This window comes from Labrus mixtus, chromosome 2 (genome assembly GCF_963584025.1).
Source record: "Labrus mixtus chromosome 2, fLabMix1.1, whole genome shotgun sequence".
NCBI classification, from domain to species: Eukaryota; Metazoa; Chordata; class Actinopteri; order Labriformes; family Labridae; genus Labrus; species Labrus mixtus.
In genome coordinates this window covers 20,570,489-20,596,191 of record NC_083613.1, presented here as the reverse complement: position 1 = coordinate 20,596,191, position 25,703 = coordinate 20,570,489, and the positions used below count along the sequence as shown (strand labels likewise).

General features: G+C 41.1%; 2 protein-coding genes across 3 annotated transcripts in view; both read left to right on the top strand.

Annotated features, from left to right (window-relative positions):
- The window catches only part of LOC132988226 (protein sidekick-1-like), a 197,227-nt gene extending 180,971 nt beyond the window's left edge, over positions 1 to 16,256 (top strand). Inside the window, exons 31-45 of one of the 2 annotated variants that reach the window (XM_061055498.1) lie at positions 3,055 to 3,158; positions 3,319 to 3,389; positions 4,233 to 4,371; positions 5,318 to 5,374; positions 5,491 to 5,592; positions 6,786 to 6,901; positions 9,396 to 9,582; positions 9,684 to 9,821; positions 9,907 to 10,068; positions 10,412 to 10,537; positions 10,992 to 11,156; positions 11,927 to 12,064; positions 13,575 to 13,695; positions 13,811 to 13,925; positions 14,524 to 16,256. In XM_061055498.1, coding sequence (XP_060911481.1) covers positions 3,055 to 3,158; positions 3,319 to 3,389; positions 4,233 to 4,371; positions 5,318 to 5,374; positions 5,491 to 5,592; positions 6,786 to 6,901; positions 9,396 to 9,582; positions 9,684 to 9,821; positions 9,907 to 10,068; positions 10,412 to 10,537; positions 10,992 to 11,156; positions 11,927 to 12,064; positions 13,575 to 13,695; positions 13,811 to 13,925; positions 14,524 to 14,829 — 2,047 coding nt within the window. In that variant the 3' untranslated portion in view covers positions 14,830 to 16,256. Of the gene's footprint in view, positions 1 to 3,054; positions 3,159 to 3,318; positions 3,390 to 4,232; positions 4,372 to 5,317; positions 5,375 to 5,490; positions 5,593 to 6,785; positions 6,902 to 9,395; positions 9,583 to 9,683; positions 9,822 to 9,906; positions 10,069 to 10,411; positions 10,538 to 10,991; positions 11,157 to 11,926; positions 12,065 to 13,574; positions 13,696 to 13,810; positions 13,941 to 14,523 lie in introns of both variants that reach the window. The other variant, XM_061055489.1, reaches the window with a different exon arrangement.
- A 932-nt stretch (positions 16,257 to 17,188) lies between these two features.
- LOC132988219 (zinc finger protein 585A-like) lies at positions 17,189 to 24,181 on the top strand. The gene is made up of 2 exons (XM_061055476.1): positions 17,189 to 17,437; positions 18,832 to 24,181. The coding sequence occupies exon 2, from the start codon at positions 18,990 to 18,992 to the stop codon at positions 22,374 to 22,376; it is 3,387 nt and encodes a 1,128-aa protein (XP_060911459.1). The 5' UTR covers positions 17,189 to 17,437; positions 18,832 to 18,989; the 3' UTR covers positions 22,377 to 24,181.
- The last annotated feature ends 1,522 nt before the right edge of the window (positions 24,182 to 25,703 follow it).

Sequence of the window (25,703 nt, the reverse complement as noted above, 5' to 3'; positions counted from 1 at the left end):
GGTTAAGATGCCATCATTACCTTTGTGAACTACATACATTCTATGTTCAAACGGAAAGCTTGACAGCAATGGAAACAGTGTCAAAACAGAGTTGTGAGTGACCTTACAGTCAATTAGGCCATCTCCAGCACCCTTAGAGAAAACAGGAAAAACAACTCCATATCCTTTTTAGCTTTCTCTCCAGAGCCCTTATTTGAAAATTGTATACAGCATGACATGCTGGGCTTGAACTTGTTTAAACAGTCTGTAGAAAAATCTTGCGTTTATGCTTCCCCGGTTACAACACTGGACAGAGAGATGGGGATGCTATGAATTCTGAAAGCCAACAACAGGGATTTAGAACAAAGAGAGAAAAGTTTTTATTTATTTAGCACACAATGTTCTGATGAGGTTTTTGGAGCAAAAATAAAACCCAACCAAACCACAAGAAACACCCAGGAGAGCAATCATAATCACCGCAGAGTAGCAGAGGATCTCAGTCACCTAATCACAAAGGCACGGCAGGAAATGCTCTCAATTTTGTAGCTAAATAAAAAAAAATGTCACTCTACCTCCATGCTTAAAAATTCTGTGAACCATTTTTTGCCATTCCCTTGTGTTGTTTTCATACTTTATACTATATGTCTGTTTTGTTGTCAACACCCCTGTCCCTTCATACCTCCCATCATCTGTAAGAGCTTTCAAAAATCATCTGATATTAAGGTTTCTTTTCTTTCCACTCATGTACAATCATCCCCTGGAAGAGGGTGTCATTCATTTCCTGTTTATCCCTCCATCCTCTTCATCCTGTCAAGACTCATTTAGGGAGCAGGTGATAGCCTGGTCACCCTAAAATACTAGTACAACTTCCCTGATAGCCGGAATAATAGAAGTATGGTTGTTGTGTATGTTCTGGATGTGTGTCTTTGGGCATCTTGACTGTTTTTGGTGCTATTATACCAGCTATCACAGGGCTATTTGAGAAGCAGGAGATGGTTCTCTCCATGTGTCTGCATCAACCTGTTTCAATCTGCCTCAGGGAGAGTCTATCTGCCATCATGGTGCTGCTGCTATTGTTGTTCTCGAGCCCATCCTATCGCTGAGTGCTGTCATTACAGCGCTGGATGGGGGAATTAGCTTCCATCTCCACATGCTTACACCCGTGCTTACTTGTTATCTATCCTTAATTGTCGTTTTCCACCGAGACGTCTTTGAAACCGAAAAATCCAAGTCCCCAGGCCCAGGAACACATAGTATACTCACACTTTCAAACACTGTCCTTAGCATTCTCCCTGTGCTGTTCGTACCCCACTTTCTTTAAGCCTGCTGCCTTTGATGTTCCATTCCTGAGATACCCACAACCCCACAGGCCCTTCTCTTGTCCATTATTATGCCTGGCTCAGTATTAAACAAGGAGACACTTGAGCAGCTCTCCTGTCGCCGGCTGAATGTCTGACTGGTCCTCTGTAGTCTCCAAGGCAGTCTGTAAATAAAGTGTGGACCATGTGAGCATGTGTCAGCGGCGGTCAAAAGGAAGTGGAATAATTTGCTTCAGATAACTCTTAATATTCAATCATGTGAAAAAGGTTTATTGATTAAAAGAAAAAGCTAGTACACGTATGGCTTTTTAACATTAACATAAAAAGGACATTTTATAACACTGGTTAAATACCAAGAGGAAGAGGATCACTTCAGAGGATCACTTCATCCTGGCCTGGCATTGATGGTTGAAAAACTTTTAAATAAAAAAGCAAAAAACAACTCATGGGGCTTTTGAACCCACCAACAGGTTTCTGCTATGTGCTTTGGTGTTTGGCTGGTACCTTGATCTTACTGTGAGGATCCGACTCTTTGCTAGAGAGGCGAGTGTGAAAAAAATCTGAAATTTTCCTGTATTTCAACTTCCCATTTTTCATTTTCTCTCTTCACTCTCTTTTTTGCTGTTCCACTGCTCCACCTTCTTCATCCAGTCTTTTCTTCGAGGAGAATGAATCTAAGATTGGTCTTGGCACCGTTCCCATTCCCACAGTCAACTGACTCATAGTCATCATCATTATACAGGCAAAGCAACAAAGCAATGGTTAAACGTGAAAGGCAAAGAAAAGATGCTGCTGTTAGTGGGGTTTTTGAGGACCCCTACAAGACGGAGGCCATCATCCTTGGTGGTGAATCTGTGCTTGGGAAGAGTAAGACAAGAACAAAACCACAAGTAAACAATGTAGAGCCAAAACAATCAATAGAAAAAAGAAGATGTCTTTGGTGTTAACAGCATCTTCCAGTGCTTCACAGTGCTCTTTGTTTAAAAACCTTGAGTGCAAAAATTTTTTGTTTTGAGAGAAAATTACAGTTTCTTAAAAGCTTTGGCATTGTTACACAAACATGTCAGTAAATTGATATTTTGTCTCTCAGAAAACAGCCTTTACCTTTGTTATTGTAGCAATAAACTCGATTACTTTATACTATGTCTGTCATGTTTGATAGATACGTGCAATTCAAAGCTCTTTGCAAATTACTGTCAGGCTAAAGAGCTCAAAATATAAGCTGTAAAACAATCACAGACTGAGAGAAGTGCATGTTTGTAAGAGGAGGCAAGGCCATTCAGGCCCATCTCCTGCTCATCTTTCAAATGAAACGGAAAAAAAAAAACACTTAAATTTATGAAAAGACATTGTGGGTACGGATAATTGTTTTCATGATTGCTTTTACTTTAGATCAATGACTTTTAAAGAACAGATGGCGGCTGTGGCTCAGTTGGTAGAGTCGTCGCCTCTCAACTGGAAGGTCAAGGGTTCCTTGTGTAGCATTTTTATAAAACCCTTCAGTACAAGATGTATGCTACTGTAGTGCTGTAAATAAATAAATCATCATGTTGCAGCCAGGGATCTTTGTGCAGCCATGTCCAGGAGCCTTTTATTATTGAAACAAACAAATTAGCTCATTTAGGCCTATATTTTTCCAAAATAAAATAGAAATACTAATTGGTATAATAAAAGAATGCAAAATATTTTAAAGATGTCCCTCAAGTACCTCCAGTTCCATCCATTTATATAACTGTGTTTGTGTTTGTGTCCACAGGCTGAAGCCCTTTACATCGTACAAGTTCCGGATGCTGGCAACTAACGATATAGGAGACAGTGTCCTCAGCAAAGAGACGGAGGCTATTACCACTCTGCAGGGCGGTGAGAGACTGGGGGCACTGTTAGAGCAGGGGAGAGATATAAGAAGACGAGAAGTCAAAGTGGTCTATAAACCATGATAGTGAAGGAATTTAACAAACTGAGAGCGAAGCTTGTCCATCCGTTTTTTTCCCCTTCTCACTCTCCTTTGATTTCTCTCCAGTGCCTGATGAACCTCCAGTGATCCTTGAAGTGAAACCAACAACCACTACCTCAGTCCTGGTGCAGTGGAAGGTATTTTCAGACTTCTAATACAACAGAAATCTCTAAAATACACACACATTATACACACAGACCTCACAACAAGACTTTGAGTGCAGTTTAATCACCTGTGTGGGAGATGAGACCACTGTAGGCTTGTTGTTTTGCTGTTAGTTTGTGTTTCTGTCTGTGGATAGGATAATCATTATTTATTAAACTAGACCGGGTCAGAGGGCAGCACAGAAAGATTGCAGGGATGGCGAGAGGGAAGAACTGACAGACGGAGAGACTAACAGTTCTGGCTGTGCGAGAGAAATGATCAAAATTTTAATGAGGATATACCAGCAGGAGTTTGTTAGAGGCCGAGAGATGAAAACCTGACCAATGTCCAAAAACAGAAAAAGAAGAGGAAAAGGAAGCACTTTAGAGCAACAGTGACATAAGAATAGATAAAATACAGCCTGGCTGCTTCACTGCTTGTCACTCTTTCACTTCTGTTTGGAGGTGTCGTCTCTCAGTCCTTCTAGCCTTATGTCAAAGCAAAGAAAGGCGATGAAAAACAAAGTCACCAGCAATTTCATCATCCTTTACAAGAGTGCCAAAACCACTGAAGCATCACTGTCTGTGCGGGGTTACAGCCAGTCCAATCTGCCAGGCCTTTAAAGTGGACTCTGCTGATAACACACTGTTCTGAAAGCCCACCAGTGTCCTGTCAGTCAACTCACTTCACTAAGAAAACCAAAATAACCACTGTGTAGGTTCTCAGAAGTTTCTATGTTAGAATTTAAGTACTTATACTTCTCTACGTGTCTGTGTGTGTGTGTGTGTGTGTGTGTGTGTGTGTGTGTGTGTGTGTGTTTGCTTGGATGTTTTCAGCGCCCCAGCAACGACAGTGTTAACGGGGTGTTGACGGGGTATCGGCTGTATTATAGAGAGTTGTCAGTAAACACCTCCACCCTGGCTGAGGCGGAAGTCCAGAGAATCAAAAGTAACACCACAAGTGCCCTCATCACAAGTGAGTAGAAGTGAAACTTCTGGTTACTGTTCACAAAGTCTGGAAAATGCAGGTTTTAGTTTTTGTAAATATTAGTATTCTTTTAATCTAAGGGGTCGGATCAAGTTAAAGAAAGAGTTTACTCACCACAAGATCGTTTTCTCTGTAGCTAAGTAGTGAATTTAGCTAGCGTAACCTCTTTGATTGGCTAACCAATTGCAGTTGTTTTATATTAAAGAACAACAGTTTTGAAAAGGTCTTAAATCATGCTTTTTATTGCTGCAAATATGATGTCCTGCTTAAAGACTGAGGCTATAGCTACATGTCTCAGGAATCAGTCATCATTCTTTCAAGGTGCTGGTTCATGTAGGAGACAAAGCATCAGAAAATCAGCTCTTCTCTTCTATTGAAGTGTAGATTGAAGAAAAAGATTAGTCAGTCAAGGTTCATATATAACGTTCCATTATGTAAGATATCCAATAATAGCAGGGATCGGATGTGAAAAATGTTTCCCTGGTAACTATTGATAAATTGATAATGCTTGTGTAAGGCTTTTGAAAAGACGTTTTTTCAAAGGTCTGAGTATGAAGAAAGAGAAAATATATTTTCATTTCAGTCATATCAGAGCATGTACCGTGAATTAACCATAATGACATTAAAACAAATGGCCCTCGCGATACCAGTGCTTTCTAATAAGGCCACCCGCATTGCACTAAAATAAGGCAATAAAAAAAAATCCCTGTACAGACTTAATTCTTTACTGTAGTAAAATTCAGTATGAGGTTAGAGGATTGGACGTTTCTTTTCATCCTACATCCACTGAGTCTGACATCTGTGTTAAAGGTCTTTCAACTGCTTTCCCTTTAATCAGTTATTTGACTGGATGACATTATAATGGCACAGTTTATTGTTAAACTTGAAACATTTAGTAATAATTCCCCCCTTCATATTTCTTCCTCTTCTAAAGCCAAGAGCACCTTCAAGACAGTCAGCAGTGCCTCCCTGACAGAGTTTGAGTTGACACGTAAGTAATTTATGATGCAACTAAGGAGTCAGATTGATTTGAAATTACACACCTGCTTTGTATGGATGTTGTATCAAAGTCAATTTCAACTTGAGTAATTTATTTTGTTTTTGTAGAGCTGAATAAGTTCAAACGCTACCAGATTGTTATGACAAGCTACAACATCATCGGAGAGAGCCCACCCTCCACTCCAGTTGAAGTATCCGTGGGAGAGGCCGGTAGGTGCAAGCAGAAAGAGGCCTTCACACTGGTCTCAGTTTCTTATTAGATCAGTATTTATTTAATGTGACAAATCATATGTCAAGGTCCACTTCCAAGCTTTTTTTCCAGAGAGTCCAATAGTAATATTCAGTATTCATCAGCAGGCGATCTGTGCTGGGGTGTTATGGCAAATGATCTCGTCTCACTCAAGATCATTAACTGTCACGATTTCATACAAAGTACAAAATCTGCTTTTGAATACTCTGTTTAAAATCTCTTGAAGAAGTAAGAAAGAGAACCTTGAGTATGTTTTTTCTTTGTAAAAACCATTTTAGTGTGTTTCTGTTTTGTCCCATTTCTGTCAATCTGGTGGTTTCTTGGTGCTCTTGACTCCTTCTCTTTTCTTTCTTGCTTTGTCCTGTTCACGAATCCTGTCATGCTCTCATTGCCCCTTGAGTGACATTGCCTTTGAGAGGCTGTGTTTGTGTGTGTGTGAGTGTTGGTATGTCTTTGTGTGCACACTTTTGGACACATCTGAATGCCGCCGCCACATTAAAGTGATGGCCCAACCCCTGTTTAACTTTAACCAGAAACAAAGTATGGATCCATCACACAGGCTGGAATGCAAATATATCATTCTCTCGCTCTCTCTCTTTCTCTCTCTCTCTCTCTCTCTCTCTCTCTCTCTCCTTCACATACACCCACACACACTCTCACAACACACCACTTACTCACATACAGACACACATGCACAAACAAACTATTACAAGGCACGTAAATGCAGAAGAACAGATTTGCACATTGTTATAGGGTTACAAGCACATTTTGCATTTTTTTTTCTCACAATCTAACCCTCCCTCCATCAAACCAGCGCTGCATCCATATTCAAGGAGTGTGTGTAGTGTGTGCATGGCCTACATGCACTTGCAGAGGAGTGAGAGGTGAGGATGAACAGGGGGAAGCAGGAGAGGGAGGTAAAAAAAAGGCTGGAAGGGGATGATGAAATGAGGTGATATGGCCTTTTCTTTAGCCTGAGGTGCACACAGCTGAGTGTTGGTGCATATGTGTGGTATAGTGCTGTAACAAGGTACTGCCTCAGGCCCAGTCTAATTGGAAGGGTAGAACATATCTTCCTCACTTCCCACTCTAACACCGTGCTGTTCACATAGTCACGGAGACACACTCTGATGAAACGCTTCTTCTTCTGCAGCTCCATCGGTGGCCCCTCAGTCCATCAGAGTTTCTGCTGTGTCTCCCTCGATCCTGGAAGTGACCTGGGACACCCCCCCACTCGAAACCCAGAATGGACTCATCCAAGGCTACAAGGTGACATACTGGAAAACAAACACACCAACACACACGCACACGACAATCACTTTTTGTAGATGCGCGCAAGAAGAAAAAAGACCCAGACAGTTGAACTGTGAGCACACAGCACTACTTGTGTGTATTAAAAATGCCTCTCCTTTTGTATTGGGAGGTTTTTGCTCTGATTCATTTTCAAGTGTCCTATGGACAGCAGACAATGAGAGGGAATTAAGTTAGAGGAAGAATCTGAATATGCTTTAATGGTTTTCAAATCACTCCTCTCCCTGTCTCTTCCCCTCTCAGCTCCTCTGTCCCACCCTCTTGCTCTTAGTACTTCAAACACAAGGTTATCTGTTCTGCTTTAGACACATTGATTTCTGCAGGAGTAGAGGGGGGATTTGAGAAGAAAGAAGGGAATGTAATATTTGCAGAGTGTAGGCATGAGCTGAGCAAATGATCCCTGTAGAATCCTGATTAGAGGGAGAGGATAAAGGGGCATGCATTTGAGCTCCCAGAGTAGAGAGACACGGTGAGGGCAGTGCGAGGCAGAGGGGGTTAACGAGATTAAAACTATGGAAAGAAATGCAAAGGAAGAAAGTTGAAGGAATTTATGGGTTCTGACTCATGTTAACACTCCTGCTCTGTTAGAGAAGGACCACGGACGGCAGGTAGGTCTGAAGGTTAGCGTCATTATTTGTGTTTTTCTGAGTCAAGGTTCCCTAAAATTTTCTAGAGGGCTTGTTAAACACACTGACAATGATGGATAAGGAGCTTTCTCAAAGGAGATTTCTCAACGACATTACTAAAATTTTTCCATTCAGTATTAACCATTAAGAATTTTTTCTTATTTATTTTTATCAGTGTAGTCATTCCAATAGACTATGCTGTAGAAGCAACAGGTATCCAGGATACAATGTTGCATGTCTCCATGGCTCTCTTACATCAAGACTTAAGATCTGAAATCTGCTCTTTGAAAAAGAGATGTTCAAAAATCCATTTTACAATTCTTTATCTTATCAAACCTTGTCTTAATTGTGTTCTTTCATCTATGACAGCTTCAGATTGTTTTCATAGACTAAGCCTGATGTTCCCACACTCTTACCAAATGCTTAAATAAATGATCTAAACAACGGTAGAGGTGGATTACTAAATGTCATGGAGTTTTTACTTCATAAGGGATGTGTTCTCAATTGAACTAACCCTCTTCGTGCAAAAGGTTTAACATTTTGATTATAATATTTCGTCTATGGATGACTTCACCTGTATCTCATTATAGTAAGAGCATGTGGAAGGACAAAATGGAATAATGCTGCCCTCAAGTGTCACCATTAGCTGCTACTTCCAAATTGAAAGGAGTAAAACAGCTTTGTAGTGCTTCCTGTTAGGAATAATGACAAAATGGACCTCTTTCAAAAAGGACTTCTTGGCTGTTTTTACTTTGTAAACCAAACTGCAAACCAACAAATAAATAACATTGGATACTGTTTACCAGAATCATTGAATAAAAACATAAACAAAAATCTCTTTCAACATCAACCACTGCCACAGATCTGGAAACATTTTTAAAACATCCCTGCCGACTTTAAGGCCATCATTTAAGACCTCTCTGTTTTTATGTTGTTGGTACACACTGGACTCATATTCATTTGATTATTTCACAGCAGACTTCATGTGGCAATAGCACAGTGGCACCGTTATACTGTTTCATGTTTCTGTCATTGAATCTTATTTAATCCTGAAGACCACTGGGGACCAATGGGCAGACATACAGGAATATGCAGAGAGACAAAGATGAATCAGATTTGTTCTTTGATTCAGATTTGTTCTTTGATTCAGATCTATAAAACAGACTGGAAACTGTTTGTTTTTTTTGCACATAGAAAAGATTGTATTTGTTATCGGTTGGCCAATTTATCAGTTGGGCTCTAAACTAGATAGTTGGTTGTACAGGGATAAAAATCCACTGTGTATTGATAACACAGCTCTATTTTCGTTTTTTTTTAGGTCTTCCTACCTGTAAAAGAATGTGCGTGAAGACTTGCTGAAGCATCATTATGTTTTTGGATTTTATTCATAAAGCCTTGACTCTCAGAAGTAGCCCAGTTTCCTTAGTAATAATTGTGACTTAGATTTTAAACGTTAGCGCTTACCCTCCACAAATGATGAAATAATGTGTCTAAGGAGAACTTCCTCTGACCTACAGTATGTTGTAACCAAACAATCTTAAGTTTACAGTACAAGCAAGAGCTTGAAAACCTTTGTTAATGATCAAAGCAACTAGAGAAACATAATATAGAAGCATGTGGTTAACCCATTGTTAAATACCAACCTAACCAACAGAACCTTTTTCAAAAAATGAATCGACTAGGAGAGCTCAGGACAAATGGACAGAAAGTAAATACAATATGTTGTTGGCAGAAATGAAGTGAGTGAGAGGAGAAAACAGGAGCAGAGGGAGTTGTTAGAAGAGAAACAGAGCTGCAGTTGTTGATAGTGTTTTCCTGTGTTGCAGATCCACTACTGGGAGAGAGAAAAGCAGAACCAGAGCGAGAAGGTCAAAGTGATTTTTGTCCCAGACACCCGTGTGCACCTCACTAACCTAACCAGCTACACACCTTACCTGGTCACTCTGACGGCCTTTAACACGGCTGGAGACGGCCCGCCCAGTGACCCCCGCGGGGCCCGCACCATGCAGAGTGGTATGGAGTCCTTCAATCAAAAAATACTGCCATCATGTTATAGACTTTTAATTCACTATGTTCCTTTATAATTCCTTTAATAACCTCAATGTGTCCCACAGCTCCCAACCAGCCAAGCTTCCTCTCCTTCTCAGAGGTGACTGGAGTAAGTGTCAATGTGTCCTGGGGGGCTCCTCTCACTCCTAATGGACAACTGGAGGGCTACAGGGTCAACTACCAGCCTACTGCTCCTGTACAAGGTATGTACACACATCCTGTATACACACACAAAACACCTGTTGAGACGTTCTCTGACATTTCTCTTTTGTGCTTGCATGTGAGCAGGAGTGAGTAAAGTTGTGACAGTGGATGTGAGGGGCAGCTGGCAGCGCTGGCTGAAGGTTCGAGACCTGATCAAAGGAACGACATACACGTTCAGTGTTCAGGCTCTCACTGTCAGCTATGGACCGCCCATACAGGCGAACCTCACTGCTCAGCCTGTGCAAGGTAGGCATGACTGTAACTCTGTGCATGTGATTATGTTTCGACTTATTTCATACACTAATCATGTTGTGGATAAAGATATGTGTTATTACAGATATCCTTACCTACAGCATTACATTTAAATGTTGCTGTTGATTCTACTAACCAAATGGTTGATTAGTCAATACAATGTCAATAAATAGAAAACAAATACCCATCACAATTATTAAGAGATGATGACATCTTTAAAAGTCTTGCTTTGTCTCAGTCTGACAATCAGCTCAAAGAAATCCAAAAATGTTATGTCTTCATGTCATGAACGATGATCATCAGTATTTATTCTCACACTCCCTGTCTGACACTGCAGGCTCTCCTGGCTCTCCAATGGAAATGTCCATCACTAAGACATCATCTGAGCTCACCCTCCACTGGACAGAGGGAGATATGGGTGCAGCACAAATCACTGGATATGTCGTCGAGGCTCGTCCCTCAGGTAAGCTCAAACACAGGTCATACACTAACTGAACTGACACACACCTTTTCATCATGTGCACTGTTTCCTTCGATTAGTGAAGGGAAGTTGAAGTGCTGCCCCGCACTAAACCTCAACGAACTCAGCTTTCAGCAGATTCATGAATATGTACCTGCTGTGAAAATAAAGTCTGCAACAACTTTCTCATAAAGATCAGTGGATGTGTGAGACCCAAAGTGAGTCTGTTTGAACACTCTGCAGGACAGAATGTCAAATCTAACAGTAATCATCATCTGCATCACAGCCTGATAATTGTTATTATACCAAATGCAGTTCAGCAGTTTCACATTTGAAAGGGAATAATTCTCCAATGAATCAAACTTTCTCTGGTCTTTCTCTGCCTATCTGTCAAACCATGAAGCAACCTCTCTCTCTCTCTCTCTCTCTCTCTCCCACTCCCTCTCTGTCTCTGCAGATGAAGGAGTGTGGGATTCCTTCATCAGACTCCTCCCTCCCGGCAGCAGGTCTGTTTCAGTGCCTTTGGAGCGCCTGAGGTCGGGGATCAGCTATGAGTTCAGAGTCATCGCTGTTAATCGCTATGGTTACGGACAGCCGAGTACACCCTCTACAGCTCTTGCTGGTATACAAATGCACAGAAAGACACACACACACACACACACAGAGACTCTCTCTGAGGGTAATGGAAAGCACTGAGAAGTTACTTTGATCATTGATTTTCTCTTCAGTCTGCTGCCATCTATAGGCAGAATCTTACAGCTGTGCAATCAAAAAAAGAGATGTCTCTGTTGTTTCCCTTTTTAAATTTAGAATATTTATCAATACTTTTGTAAAGCGAAAGTCATCTTATTCTGACAGATATCGTGACACATAGCAAGACAATAAATGACACAAAGGACTACATAGAAAGACAATACAGATGTAAAAAAAAGAAAATTAACAGTACTTGAAGTTTTGATACCAGAATTTTAAACTTTGATATGACACTAGCAAAAATCAAACAATATTAAACTCTGTTTTGATACCATAGAAACAAAAATTTAAATCATGGGCAGCCAATATGTGTTAATTTCTTGGTTTCAATCACCAAAAATTGCAAGCAAACTCCTGCACACTGTCTGAATTGCTCAGATAGATTGGTCAAGAAATGTTGCCAATCTATTTGTGCTATGTAAGCTACCCTGCTCTCTATTAGTAATAGAAATCAACGTAACCTTTGGATCTTTATGAGATGCCAAAAAAGACCAGAGAAAAGTCAGTCTTTGAGTGTTTGCTGACCCATGATTTGAATCACCACTGCTCTCTCTCCATTGTGGCAACTTTGGGTTAAAAATATGATTAAATGTGTTCCTACTCTTCTGTCCCTCCTGTCTCGTTATCTCCTGTCTGCAGCTCTGTCGGAGCGTCCATTCTATGAGGAGTGGTGGTTCCTGCTGGTCATGGCTCTGGTTGGACTCATCCTCATTCTGGTCCTGGTCTTCATGTTGCTGCTGCATGGACACAGCACCAAGTACAAGGCCTGTGGGACAGGTGTGTCTCTCATGGACCTGCTGTTATGTAACATTGTATAGTTTGAAATACTGGTGAAGTGTTATTATTATCTGTGTAATTAAGAAAATGATTGTTTGAAGAGGATGCTTTTTCTTTTTGGTGTCATCATCATAAAGCCCACACACACACACACACCCTCCACTGATTTACAGAACTGTATGCCAATTCTTGTGGTTCTGAAAAGTTGAGACACACATCACTAAACTTATAATAGCTGTAGAGTGAAATCGCCTACAGCTGTCTTGTTCCTTTGGGACTATTCTCACCTGTAAGGCTGTATGAGAGAGAAAAACAAGGTTAGCCTTGTTCCTTCAAGGCAAACAGCACCCTGAAGAATCTCCAGAAAAGTTATCTCCCTAAAGCCCTGAACCGCTTTAGAGGAATGCTAAAAAAAAATAGGCTTTTCAATTTAACAATTCCATCTGCACAATTCTTGTAAACACTAAATATCAGGAAGGAAATTCCTGCAAATTTGGCAGGAATATCCACTTGGACTTGAGAAGAGAGGTCCTAAAAGATTATGACCCTAATGTGATTTTAGCTTGTACCGGCTTCACATGGTAAGTCTTGGAAATCAGCCGTCAGAAACTCAAGGCCTCGGTGTCTTACTCAAGAATATTAGTGTTAAACTCCCTCCTTCTCAGGACATGAAAATGCTTTTGTGTGTGATGTTTATCCCAGCCTCTCTTCTAAAGCTTTCTTCCTGGTTTTATCAGAGTTTCTCCTCCTCTCAGGCTTCTAGTGATGTCCTGATGTCCTCAGTTGTAACTGCAGCAGTGCACTGACAGCCATTGTTTTTGTGTGTGTGTGTGTGTGTGTGTGTGTGTGTGTGTGTGTGTGTGTGTGTGTGTGTGTGTGTGTGTGTGTGTGTGTGTGTGTGTGTGTGTGTGTGTGTGTGTGTGTGTGTGTGTGTGTGTGTGTGTGTGTGTGTGTGTGTGTGTGTGTGTGTGTGTGTGTGTGTGTGTGTGTGTGTGTGTGTGTGTGTGTGTGTGTGTGTGTGTGTGTGTGTGTGTGTGTGTGTGTGTGTGTGTGTGTGTGTGTGTGTGTGTGTGTGTGTGTGTGTGTATGCATGACAACATCTGTAATTCAAGGTTAGCACTTACAAGTTCAGGTTACATCAGGACAGCTGTTAATCAGAGCTGCCAGGGAAACCTTGGCACAACCTCTGTGCAGCGGGGCGATGAAACGCCATGAGGAGGCTCTGCAGGAGGCTGGATGAATGAACAAACAGAAAAGGGGGGAGAGAATGATCAGGCTGCAGGGAACGATAGAAAATTTGATGTTTTTTCTATGTTTATGTTTATTGGTGAATTAAATTAAGATATGGTGTGATATTATCTTGAGTGCCACAGTATGCTTTCTGCAGTCATTTGCTTTTCATTCTCAGGACTGAGGGGTAGCTGAATAAACTCTACAGCACATTAGTTTGGTAACAAAAATATGCTTTCACTTTTGTTTTTCTCTGAAACCATTATTTTGTTTCCTCCAGCGAAGCACATGTCCACAGCAGAGGAGTCAGTGACACTGGACAATGGAGGGTTCACCGCTCTGGAGCTCAACAGCAGAACACTCAACACCAAGAACGCCTTCCTGAAAAAGAATGGCACCAGGTGTGTACACTCTTATTCACTCACAAAGACGCACACCCATCTTTCTTGATCCCTTATTATTATTATTATTTTTTTAGATGTTACATTCATGGTTAATGTGTGTGTGTTTGTTCAGGTCTCCTCCCAGGCCGAGTCCAGGAGTTCTTCACTACTCTGATGAGGACATTTGTAACAACTATAACGGAGCCGTGCTGACGGAGAGCACCACACTCACTGAGAAACCCACTGAGGTCTCTGAGTCAGAGGTAGCTCTCTCCCACTCTCTCTTTATACTTCTCTCCCACTCTCTCTTTCTCTGTGTCTATCTCCCTGTCTCACTTCATTTATTGGCCTGTTGTCAATCGGTCATCAAAGATGAACTTAAACACACCATAAATATGACATATGCGTTAAAAAAAACCTCATCATGTACCCTTAATGTTCATGGCCTGAGACTTCTTTGCCACAGAACCCAAAAACACAACACTTACATTTTAGCAACAACCAACTAATAATCAGCTACAATTCACTTGGTGTTTTGTACTCTTGATTCAGCCCCATCGTTTATTTCCTAACTCCTACTCAGTATGCTGCAGATGTTTTGATCATCTTTCAGTACTTACTTTGTTGGTGTAACTGTTAGACCACAATGCAACTCCTGATTAGTTTGAAATGAGGAAAATACATTTAATAGAGCTGGAGTTCTTCATGTTGTGATGTAAGCCAAAAAAGGAAAGGTTGAGAATTTGGAAGAAAAAAAAATTGGCTAAAATCCATGAGCTCTCAGCAACCTTCTTGAAAATGTTCAATGCTGATTCTGAACTATGCTATGTTTGTGTTTGTATCCAGTTAACAGACAGCGACTATGAGGACGAGCAGCCCAAGCACTCGTTTGTCAACCACTACATGAGTGACCCCACCTACTACAACTCGTGGAAGCGGCAGCCCAAAGGCCTTAAAGCCGTTAGCAATCCTTTTCCTTACGAGGAGTGTGCCACTGCAGACACAGAGCCCTACTACCAGACAGTGGTCACCCAGCACAGCACAGGTGGAGCATACACACCCACAGGGCAGCCTGCACACACACATGTCAACCCTAACACCAACCCGCCGGGATCCCGCACGCCTGTGACGGGATTCTCGTCCTTTGTTTGACTGTAGAGGCATAATCTGCACAAATTTAAATACATATGTACACAAAATGAAGGAGGTGGGGGGGCAGTGTGTGTATGAACAAGAGGAGAGGGAGCTTGCGGTGGGGGAGGACAAGATGACGAGACGTGGGACGGACTGGTGACAAAATGGCCCTCAAGGCCCCAAAGACTAAACCTACACTTCTCACTTGCCTTCTTTCCTTCTTCACCAAGATCCTCACTGTGTTGTAGAGCGAATGTGAGTCGCTCTCCTACTCTTTTAGGCCTCTGTGTCACTGTGCTCACACACACAATTACTCTTAACACTCACCAGAAATCATGCCTGTTCCAGAGACTCACCATGGAGAGCTATAAAAACGTGGACTACTTCAGTCTTTTGTCGAAGAGAGAATTCACCCTTGAGCAGGTGGAACCTAAAATTACTGCACAACGCTTCATCTTTTCTGTATTCACAGTGAAGTGCACAAACTCACAGACACGCACTCAGGCCTTTCGGAAGAGATGAACTTTAAGGATGAGGAGGATGGCGCAGAGGAGAGCAACTTTTGTTGACAGACTTGTTCTTGTGCACACACAGAGATGTCAGCTTTAAAATACCACCACACAGAGGAAAAGAAAAAAAAAAGATAACAATCAATAATCAGCATATTTGAACTTGATCCTGGATGGAGCACGATTGAGGCAGGAGGGTTCTCACAGTTTAAGGCACTCTCAGTGAGAGTGGTTTCTGAAAGCAATGTGATATTTAAGGTAGAAATATATGAAAAACAAGTTTTTTTACTGTCTACTGCCTGTTGTCAGCGTCACTTAATCCACGGCCTCCCAAGCCATAAAACTTGCACTGAGCCCAACCCCACACATTTCATCTCGATCCTGTCCAAGTTTAATTTTTTAATAGTTTGAGTGTCTGTTTGAGTCCGACACGTGTTCTTCTCTCTATTCTTCACTGCAAAGAAAAGCGTGCCATTGTATGTCAGTTTGTATTTTTAAGATTGATTTTGTACAGGGAAACCCTTTTTACGTGTGTGCTGTTGTGGTTAGTTGGACCATGTTTTTGTAATTCAAAGGAAATGTTAGGAAAACAGCACTGGAGGAAGTCTTCAGCTACACTGACTGACAAGAGGGGAAAGATGAAGAGAGGATTGTTAAACATTAATCATCAGCAGCAGCAGTGAAGTGATTGTGAAGCAGCATAACAAGATATTTTTCAGAATCATTCTTGTTTCAACTGAGTGTGAGTGAACTTTTAACCATAGAGCCCTTTTGTCTGCAACCAGGCCGACACGTGTACTTTGTACCTCTCTTCAAGTGCACACTAAAGTCATTGTACGTTTTTTTTCTCATGTATAATTTAAAGATTCTCCTTCCTCACTCTGTCAAGCTTTTTTTGAGTTTCATACAGTGAGTGAATAAATGGTCATTGTTTAACGGTGTGTCTTAGTTTTTTTATGTAACCTTTATTTAACCAGGTATCCGACCCATTGAGATCAAGATCTCTTTCTCAAAGGAGACCCGGCCAAGAGGGCAGCAGCACACGTCATAATAAACATGACATGATTAAGTATTTAGTCCTGAGACAGTTAACATGTCTCCTTGGATCTTCCCCTACATTAAATTTACGGAACTAAAATGTACCTTAACATTCTGTACCTGAACTTGACCCTTGAACTGCTTCACTGAACTCTGTTAACCTGGTTTGTTAGGGTTGTTAGTGTCTTTCATTAATAGTAGAAAAACAAGGGGGGACCACTGCTTTTTCAGATGTTTTCTATTATGATTATCCAGTATTTTAGTATTTAAGAGCCTGTGTGAGACTTAGGTTGATTTTCCTTGACTATAATCCTGCATTTAGGAAAATGGCCTTTAGTTGAATTATTTAATAGTTGTGTAAGAGATAACTCGAAGTGCATTCAGAGTAGATGGGGTGTGCTTCTCACAAACTGCCACATGATATTAAATAAAGGGTTTGTTCACCTAAAGTACTAAAGTTATTTTATATGTGTAATGTACCAGGAACACAGATTAGGGTTTTTTTCTTGTTGTTTTCCTGATATTTCTTTCTCTACTTTAACAAAATAGAGATAAACTGAAAACGATTTATGGTGCACTTTAACAGTTTTTAGATGTCAATCATTGCTTTAATTGATAGTGTGACAGCAAAACAAAAGCACAACTAAACATAAATAAATGTATGGTTTCAAAAACATTCTGGATTTTAAAAAAGCAGGCTCCAAAGTAAAAAGAATCCTGAAGGGGTTTGGTTGAATGGCCGGTGTAATTTGTTTCCCATCCAGCAGGCGGCGCTGTAGGGCGGTGGTAAAAAAAACAACAACAGGGAGTTGTAATGTAAGGAAGAAGAACAGTCAGCATGGCGGATATGTTTTCCACTTCATGCTTTGCCTTTCAATGTTTTGGAGTCATATCTTAACATTAAAATCACAATCATCGAAAAAATATAAGATTTAAAACATCGCAGAGCTGCAGCGAGCTGAACCTGCAGATAAAAAAAGGATCTCTCCACCCCGCACGGCTCTTGAATACAGCTGATGTTACAGAGCTGGCTAACGTTAGCTTCTGTCTGTCGTGATCTTGTGACCCACTTTGCTTTGGTGAGTTTTGTCTACTTCCAATTTCTTATTACAAGTCATCTCGTTATATGTCAGTTTTACTCAGCTGTGAGCGGATACATACCTTGGAAATGTCGCTTTCGACGTCGCTGAAATACGACGTTTTGTATCCGTGAGCACGACTGTGGTCGTGATTGTCACATTTTGAGTTAACTGGGATTGGTCGTAGTTATGTATCCAATATGTTTGGACAGGGCTGAATAAAAGCCGCAAATCAACAGTGCAAACCTCGCTGTGAAACATCTGAATTGCTTACCTCACTCAGGGGCCCCTAACCCCCTGACAGGGCCCCTAACCCCCTGACAGGGCCCCCCTAACCCCCCTGACAGGGCCCGAATCACTGGCGACTCAAAGGTCTCACAGTACTGAGGTGGTCAAACTCAAAGGTTTTATTTAAAAGAAGAAATACTTAAATACAAGTAAAAGTCATGCATTTAAAATCCTCTTTATGTTAGCGTTGGTATAAACGTGTAATCTGCTAAATGTTATTAAAATATCAACAGGACACGTTGTTGTAGCTGGTGGAGGAAAGGTGTTATTAGAACTTTCATTTCAGTTTTCTCCCCTTTTTACGTGGAATATTTTAAGTCCTTGTACCTCAAGTGTTAAATGAAAATCTGTTCGTCTTTTGACAGGGGATTGTATTTATTTTTGTTTTAGTCAATGTTAATGTTCTAGGTCAGGGGTGGGCAAGTGGCGGCCCCGGGGGCCCACATGCGGCCCTCGGGGGCCAATTTTTACATATCAGTTAATTGGAAAACATGACAAAATCTACCATGAAATCATGAAAACCAGAAATATGTCCATGATAATATTTGATCACTGGTATATGTTGAGTTCAATTTGAGACATAATCGACTTTAATCGTTTTTTTTTTTGTATTCTACAATTTGGCCCCCAGGCAGTGAGAATTAAACGAATGTGGCCCTCGCTGTGACCAAATTCGCCCATCCCTGTTCTAGCGATACTTGCCTCTGAAAAGTAGTGAACAGTACCACAAAATTGTCCTTAAGTAAATTTCTTGAGCAGACGTATGATGTGCTTTTTTGACTCTGCGATAATCGTTAGTGTTTGACTATTTTTCGGGTGTTATCCCTAATATCATTTTCACTTTTATTTGATGAAATACTATCCACACACCAACAGATAAATACTACTGATTGTTAAAAAAATGTAATCAGTCTCATTGATTAGTGATTGAGGCTTAATCCCATTATTTTTTAAATGTCCTTTTATTACTGGACTTTAGTTTTTTAAAAATGGCATTGCTTTTAGTTAGGTGTACCTTATCAACTGTAAATTGAATATTTATTTTTGTGCAACATGAAGTAATTACAAAATTGAGCCTAAAATGTATTTGTTTGTTTTTCCCCCAGTTTCCCAGACTGACTGAGTGAGATGAAACATCAGGAGCCTGAACACAACACAACATGGGTGACATCTTCAGTCAGTGACTCTGACCCGAGTTCAAGGAGATAAACAATCAGCCTTAGCGGGGGGGGGGGGGGGGGGGGAAACACACTAAAAACTAACGATGGGGGAAGTGACTGTTGAAGTCGATGAGGAAGTCACGAAACAAGACTTCTCCTTGGAGCCACTGCCAGAGCCACTACTAATAATCCTGTCCCCACCTCCACCTTTCTTAACTGTGCCTGGGAAACCCTCTATGTTTTGGCATAAGTGGCTTAAAGCTTTTGAACACTATGTCGAAGCGCTCAACGAACACGAGCTCAGTGACTCCAGTAAGTGTTTGCTCTTGCAGAACTGCCTCGGTCTAGAGGGTCAGCGTATATTTACAACGCTGATCCAAAGTGAAACCATGTATGCAGAAGCTATTTCAGCGCTGACTGTTCACTTCAGCTCTGATCAGACCTTTCAGATGTATCGCCTCAAATTTTACCAGAGGGCTCAGGCCCCTGAAGAGACTGTTGATCAGTTTGTGTCTGCGTTAGAAGAACTGCTGAGGCCTTGCAACTTTGAAGACTCACAAGACAAACTTATCCTGGATCAGCTGATCAAGAAAACAAACTGCCCTCAGCTCAAAGAGAGGCTGCTGTTGGAGAGAGCAACGCTGACCGTGGATAGAGCGTTAGTAATTGGTAAAGAGGTCGAGTCTGACAAAAGTGAACTGTTTGGTATTCACGAGGTCAGCGTGGACATCGAAGACGATTTTGATCCTCCTGTTCAGAAAAAGGCCAAAAGAGGACGACCTCGGAAAGGGGAGAGTAGGGCAAAAATCAAGACTGAATCACTCTTGACTAAAATCACACCGAGACCATCTAGATGCAAAGATAAATATTATTACATGGATGATATGCTGTATTATAGTGGCAATGAGGAAGAACATTTTAATAATGATGATGAGATGGATCTGGCGTGTGATATCTCCAGCAATGCAACAGTCAGTGTTGGTATCGGAGACGTGTTTAACCCCCCTGTTCAGAAAAAGGCCAAAAGGGGTCGACCTCGAAAAGGAGAGAAAAAGGCAAATAGTAAAACTGAACCATGTACGGCTAAAATCTCTCCAAGACCATCAAGATGCAAAGATAATTATTATTACATGAACGATATGCTGTATTACAGCGACAATGTGGAAGATAATTCTAATAACACTGAGGAGACTAATCCGGCTTGTGATAAATACAGTATTAACACGGAGGATGATGATTCAGCCGTGTCATTATCACAGAGGATGGAAGAAGACGTTTCTGAAAAAGCAAGTGATGGCATTGATGACGATGACGATGATGATGATGAAGAAGACGAAGACTTTGTCACGTCTTCGACTAAACTTAAAGGGCCCTACTGTCCCATCTGTGACAACAGGCGCTTCAGAGATGCACACAAGCTGGCCAGACACATGCGGACGCACACGAAGGAGAAACCATTCAACTGCCCCATCTGTGCGACGACTTTCAGCCAGTCGTATCACATGACACGACACATGAGGAACCAGCACAGTGCAGGCCCTCACATCTGCTCCACGTGTGGGAAAAGTTTAGAGACTTACTCAGAGCTGCAAAGTCACAAAAGAACACACGGACCAAGAGTTCAGTTGTGTCCAGTTTGTCATGAAGAATTTACAAAGGAAGGAGCATATTTCACTCATTTGTTATCACACAGCAAAGACCAGTCAAACCAGATAGAGGGACAGAGTTCCCAGGAAAGTGATGAGCTGAATAATGGAGAAATAATCCAATCATCAACAGGAGAATATCCTGAGAGTGATGCTTGCAATGATAATGTTCCTGAGATTAGTGATGACATTTGTCACAGTGACTCTGAGGGAAAAGGGTCTGAAGTTATGTTTAAGACTGAAAAGAAGGATATAAATGAAGCTGAATCTGAAGATAGAGGTGCAGAGAAAGAGAAAGTCACAACTAAGACTAAATCCAAGGAGCATGTCTGTCCCCAGTGTCCCAACAGACGGTTCCGGGGGTCAAACAAACTTGCCAGACACATGAGAACTCATACGAAGGAGAAACCGTTCAGCTGCCCAGTCTGCTCTTTGACCTTCAGCCAGTCCTACCACATGACCAGACACCTGAGGAACAAGCACGACCTTGGCCAGTACATCTGTCCTAAATGTGGGAAAAGTTTAAGTAGCTGGCTTGAACTGAAAACACACAAGAGGACTCACGCTGTGGAAGGCCTAACGTGTCTCGCATGTGATAAACAATTCAAGGAGAAGTCTGCGCTTGTGAGTCATCTCAAAATACACAAGAAAATTAACAACCCTCGAAGCCTTGTCTGTGCCGACTGCGGGAAAGTATTTGGTAGAATGTATCATTTGAAAAGACACATCATGAGTCATCGTAAAGCGTCGAATAGCGAGTGTTACACGTGTCCCGATTGTCAGAAGACTTTTGCTTTCCCAGAAGACCTCAACAAACACCTGGAGGTTCATGTGAAAGAAAACAATGGGACTTGTCCAAAATGTGACAAAAAGTTCAGTAGTCCTGAAGAACTTGAGGCACACATGGGGGCTCATGAAAAGACATACACATGCAACACCTGTGGTAAGAAGTTTAAGGTGGAGTATGCGCTGAAAAAGCACGAGCAGGGCCACCAGAATGAGCAGTACTACTGTTCATTGTGCCGTAAACGCTTCATCAAGCTGTCTCACTATAAAAGGCACATCATGGTCCACGACAGGCGAGAATCCAGATGTCCACACTGTGACAGCGTCTTTTTACAGATTACAGCTTTTAAGTATCACCTGCGGACTCATAAGGAAGAAAGACCATACCAGTGCACCTGTTGTATTGAGACCTTTGAGGAGAAGGAAGATCTAGATCAACACTGCCTCAAACACAGGAAATTCAAGAAGCAGCGGCCGTACTCGTGCACTCGGTGTGACAGTGCCTTCTGTTCTCTGATCGAGCTGACAGACCACATGATCTCGCACGAGGGCGAGCAGCCGCTGAACTGCCCCATCTGCGGCAAGACCTTCCTGAACAAGAACAAGTTGGACAAGCACCTGAGCATCCACACAGGAGAGAGACCCCACCTCTGCTCCATCTGCGGCAACGGCTTCCCCTCGGCTGCCAGCCTCAAGCTGCACGCCCACATCCACACCGGAGAGAAACCCTTCCAGTGCTCACAGTGCAACAAGACCTTCAGGTCATCCAGCGGGCTGCGGCTGCACAGCAGGCAGCACTTGGAGGTGCGGCCCAGCTACGAGTGCCCAGAGTGCGGAAGGACTTACGGCCGCATGACGGAGCTGAAAATGCACCAACGCTATCACACGGGGGACAAACCATATGCCTGCACCTGCTGCAGCAAGCGCTTTATTAGCAAAGACAAACTGAATGTTCACATGAGGATACACACGGGGGAGAGGCCGTACTCCTGCCCCCACTGTGGACAGACCTTCACACAGACTGGGGACAGAAACAGACACATCAGTAAATTCCACTAATAAGATTCTGTAGTAACAGAAGCGTTGGTAGCTGCTTCTGAATGATTGTAACGGTGATTTTGCATGTTCGTAGGGCTTTTTAAATTTACCAGCACAGCCTGGGCCATAACATCTCTTCTAAATTAGGGAACACTTTAAGGTGTTGGCTTAAACTGAGAGCACATACAATCGAATTGAGTTGAAAGTCAGCCGTGTCTTGCGTATTGTTGATTGTTAAAGGTAAGACACCTGAGAAGGTGCAGAAATCAAATGTATCCTAGCATACAGTATATATTGTTAAAAAAAAAAAGACATAAGTCGAACTCCCTCTACGTTTATCGTTGTTAGCTCTTCATTCCTTCAGACTACATGACGCTTTCTTCAGCTTGTTTATGTGTCACTCAGAGGCTCAAAGTTGTTTCATACAAGTTTTTTTTTTTTTTTTCAAGTAAACCCCTCTCTCTCCAGTGGTTAGTGTGCTGAGGGACAGAGGAGGTTTGTCCAAATCTAAGTTTTGTATTGGTCTGAGAGACTCATGCTCAAGTGCTACATGTACTGGACCTTCTGATAGTCACAGATTATGCCTTTAAAGCCTAAGGCCCCGTGTCCACTAAGCGTTTTTTTCTGAGCGCCAGCATCTTTTCTTCAATGAGATAACAACAGCAGCAGCCTGGAGAAAAAGTGCAGCACCCAGCGTCTTTTTTCTCCCCAAGCGCTGAAGTTGAAAATCTTTCAACTTTTCATTTAAGGCGCTGTTGATGTCACCGGCACTCTTTCCAAATGTATGATATTTCTTGTATTTTTCTCTCCTACGGTTCGTGTCTTGTACACACATGCTCTTTGCTCCGTGTCTGATTTGGGAAATAAACAATCAAAATTAAAAACATACAGTAAAAAGTGACAGTCGGTCATATAGCTGCCTTGTCAAAAGATTGTTGTGATAGAGACAGAGACAGACGTGCCAGCGCTTTTCTGCCCGGAAAAAACGCTGGGTGGACACAGGTCCTAATGTGTCGATTGTTACATTGTTGGATAGAAAGTATCATTTGTTTATTTTTTCTCATTTTTTCCAAGAAAGAATAAAAAAAACATTATGAAAGTTTAATTCAGAAAACTTGGCCTACCATAAACACTTTCAATGCCATAAAAGTTAGTTGTGACAGTGATGATGTTAAAATGAGGATGATGCACAACAAACATTTGTGTGTTTAAGGATGGTCTGATATGAATGGCTGCTCAATGCAGGAAACTTCCTTTACTTCCCTGGCTCCTTTGTAAACAGCTCATGAATGTGGAGCATTTGGGGGCACTTTTCTCCTATGTGGATAAGGGGGAAGACATGATAAAATTATTGATTTCTCTGTGAGTGTAAGTAGTCAATTTTGTCATCCAATCATGTCACTGCTGGTTTTTTTTGTTTTCTTTTATGAGCTTCAAACCAGACTCTTCAATGTCATTACATCAACACTTCTTCCAGAGGCTCTGCATGATTAATCATCTCCCTCACTCTTGTGCCTGACTCGTCCTTAATACAAATATTGCACACTAAAACTTGCCACACTAACAAGTTGAGATCAGAACTAAATTCTTGCCTTGTAGATTGGTCGACGTCATTTGAGTCTGCTGGTAAAAATGTATATGATCAGTTGTTACTTAAAAGACACTTGCCATATATGTGTTGTCCTCGCTATCGCAGTATGTGACATCATGATATTGTACTTTACATTTTTTTTTTTAAAAGATGTTTAAGCTTTGCTGTAACTGAGCATTTTGTACTTGTACATACAAAAGTGCCATAAAAATAAAACTATTACTCATGCAACTAGTTTCATGAACAAAGTTTGTGAATGATAAACATGAAAGCTGCGTACAGTATGTTAGATGCTTGTCAATAAGGTTTAAACTAAATCAAACAAACCTAAATGGTATCTGTACATGTGTATATCTGACTATTTTTTGAATAAAGGACTGAACGCGTATACATAAAAAATGATTTTAAATGTAAAAATCTATTTAAGGGATGCAAATTTATATTTTCCTCTTTGCAAACAACAATATTATATTTTTATTGAATTTATAACGAGTAAAAAACTTTGAAGGTCTAATTACAAGCTGACCACATGAGGGTGCTGCTGACACTACAAGTGTGTCATACTTTGACAAGACCACAGTTACGTATGAAGTTCCTAATGTACCTCAGGGAAATATTGCACTAAAGCAGTGGTGTCCAAACTTTTTTTCTTGCGGGCCAAAATTGTCGTGTTAGAATCGCTCGCAGGCCACAGGTTTCGTTTTTTAGAATATAGTTGAAAAAATAGTAAGGCTTTGTAGATCACAATCAAAAGGCTCGCTAAAGAAACCCTTTAATAAAAGGAAATCAAATATTTAGATTTCTTCGTTCTACTTTATTTGTTTTTTTCTGAGAATCAAGTCTGTAACGTGGTTCATTTTTTTGGAAAAGCTTTCTGCATTTAGCTCAGGTCATTAAATGGTTAAACAACAGTCTGCTTGTTTGCAAAAACTTTCATAGTTTACAAAAAAATGTGGAAAATAGTAAAAGCTGTAGATTAAAAAAAAAAAAAAAAAAAACAACATACATGTTACTGAACATTTTCTATTTTAGGAATATTGTTAAAGCCCTTGTTAACATGAAAAAGAAAAATAAGATAATGTGCCGATCTTAATCGAGGCCTCGGGCCAAAATCTTCTGATTCTTCATTTGAAGTCACGGGCCGCAAATGGCCCTCGGGCCGCACTTTGGACACCCCTGCACTAAAGTAAAGGTAATTGATAGCGACAGATAAAGGTTACCCAGCAGATTAAGATTTTACAGTGAAACATACAATGTAAAGTGTGATTCACTGTTACAGTCACCTCACCAACATTTTAGGTCAAAGATTTACATAGACCAGATGAAACATTAAATGCCGCTTAAAATGTATGCATTCATGTCTTTAAAAACACATTTATAAATATGTTAAATGCGAAGAATCTGATTCTACTTATGATAATTATAAATGTAAATAATGACATGTGTCTGACATTTTTCCACTTCAATGGAATAACAGAAATGGGAACATCCAGGACTTTAGGGGGCAGTGTAACTAACTTCTAACAATGTTTACAAACAGGAAATGAGCTCTTGTAAACTAGAAGCAGCTTTGGAGGCTGTTAGTGAAGAGTGTCGTCGGTTTGTTTATCGGGTAAAAGTCGGTGTGGTTATTGTTTTGAAGCGGCTCGGGTTTACGGGACACATCTGCCTTAGCCCACTCGTAGCCGAGCTTTCTTCTAATCTTTTCTTGCAGGAAGTGGACACACTTTAAACTGGACTATTTCCAAATGTAATGG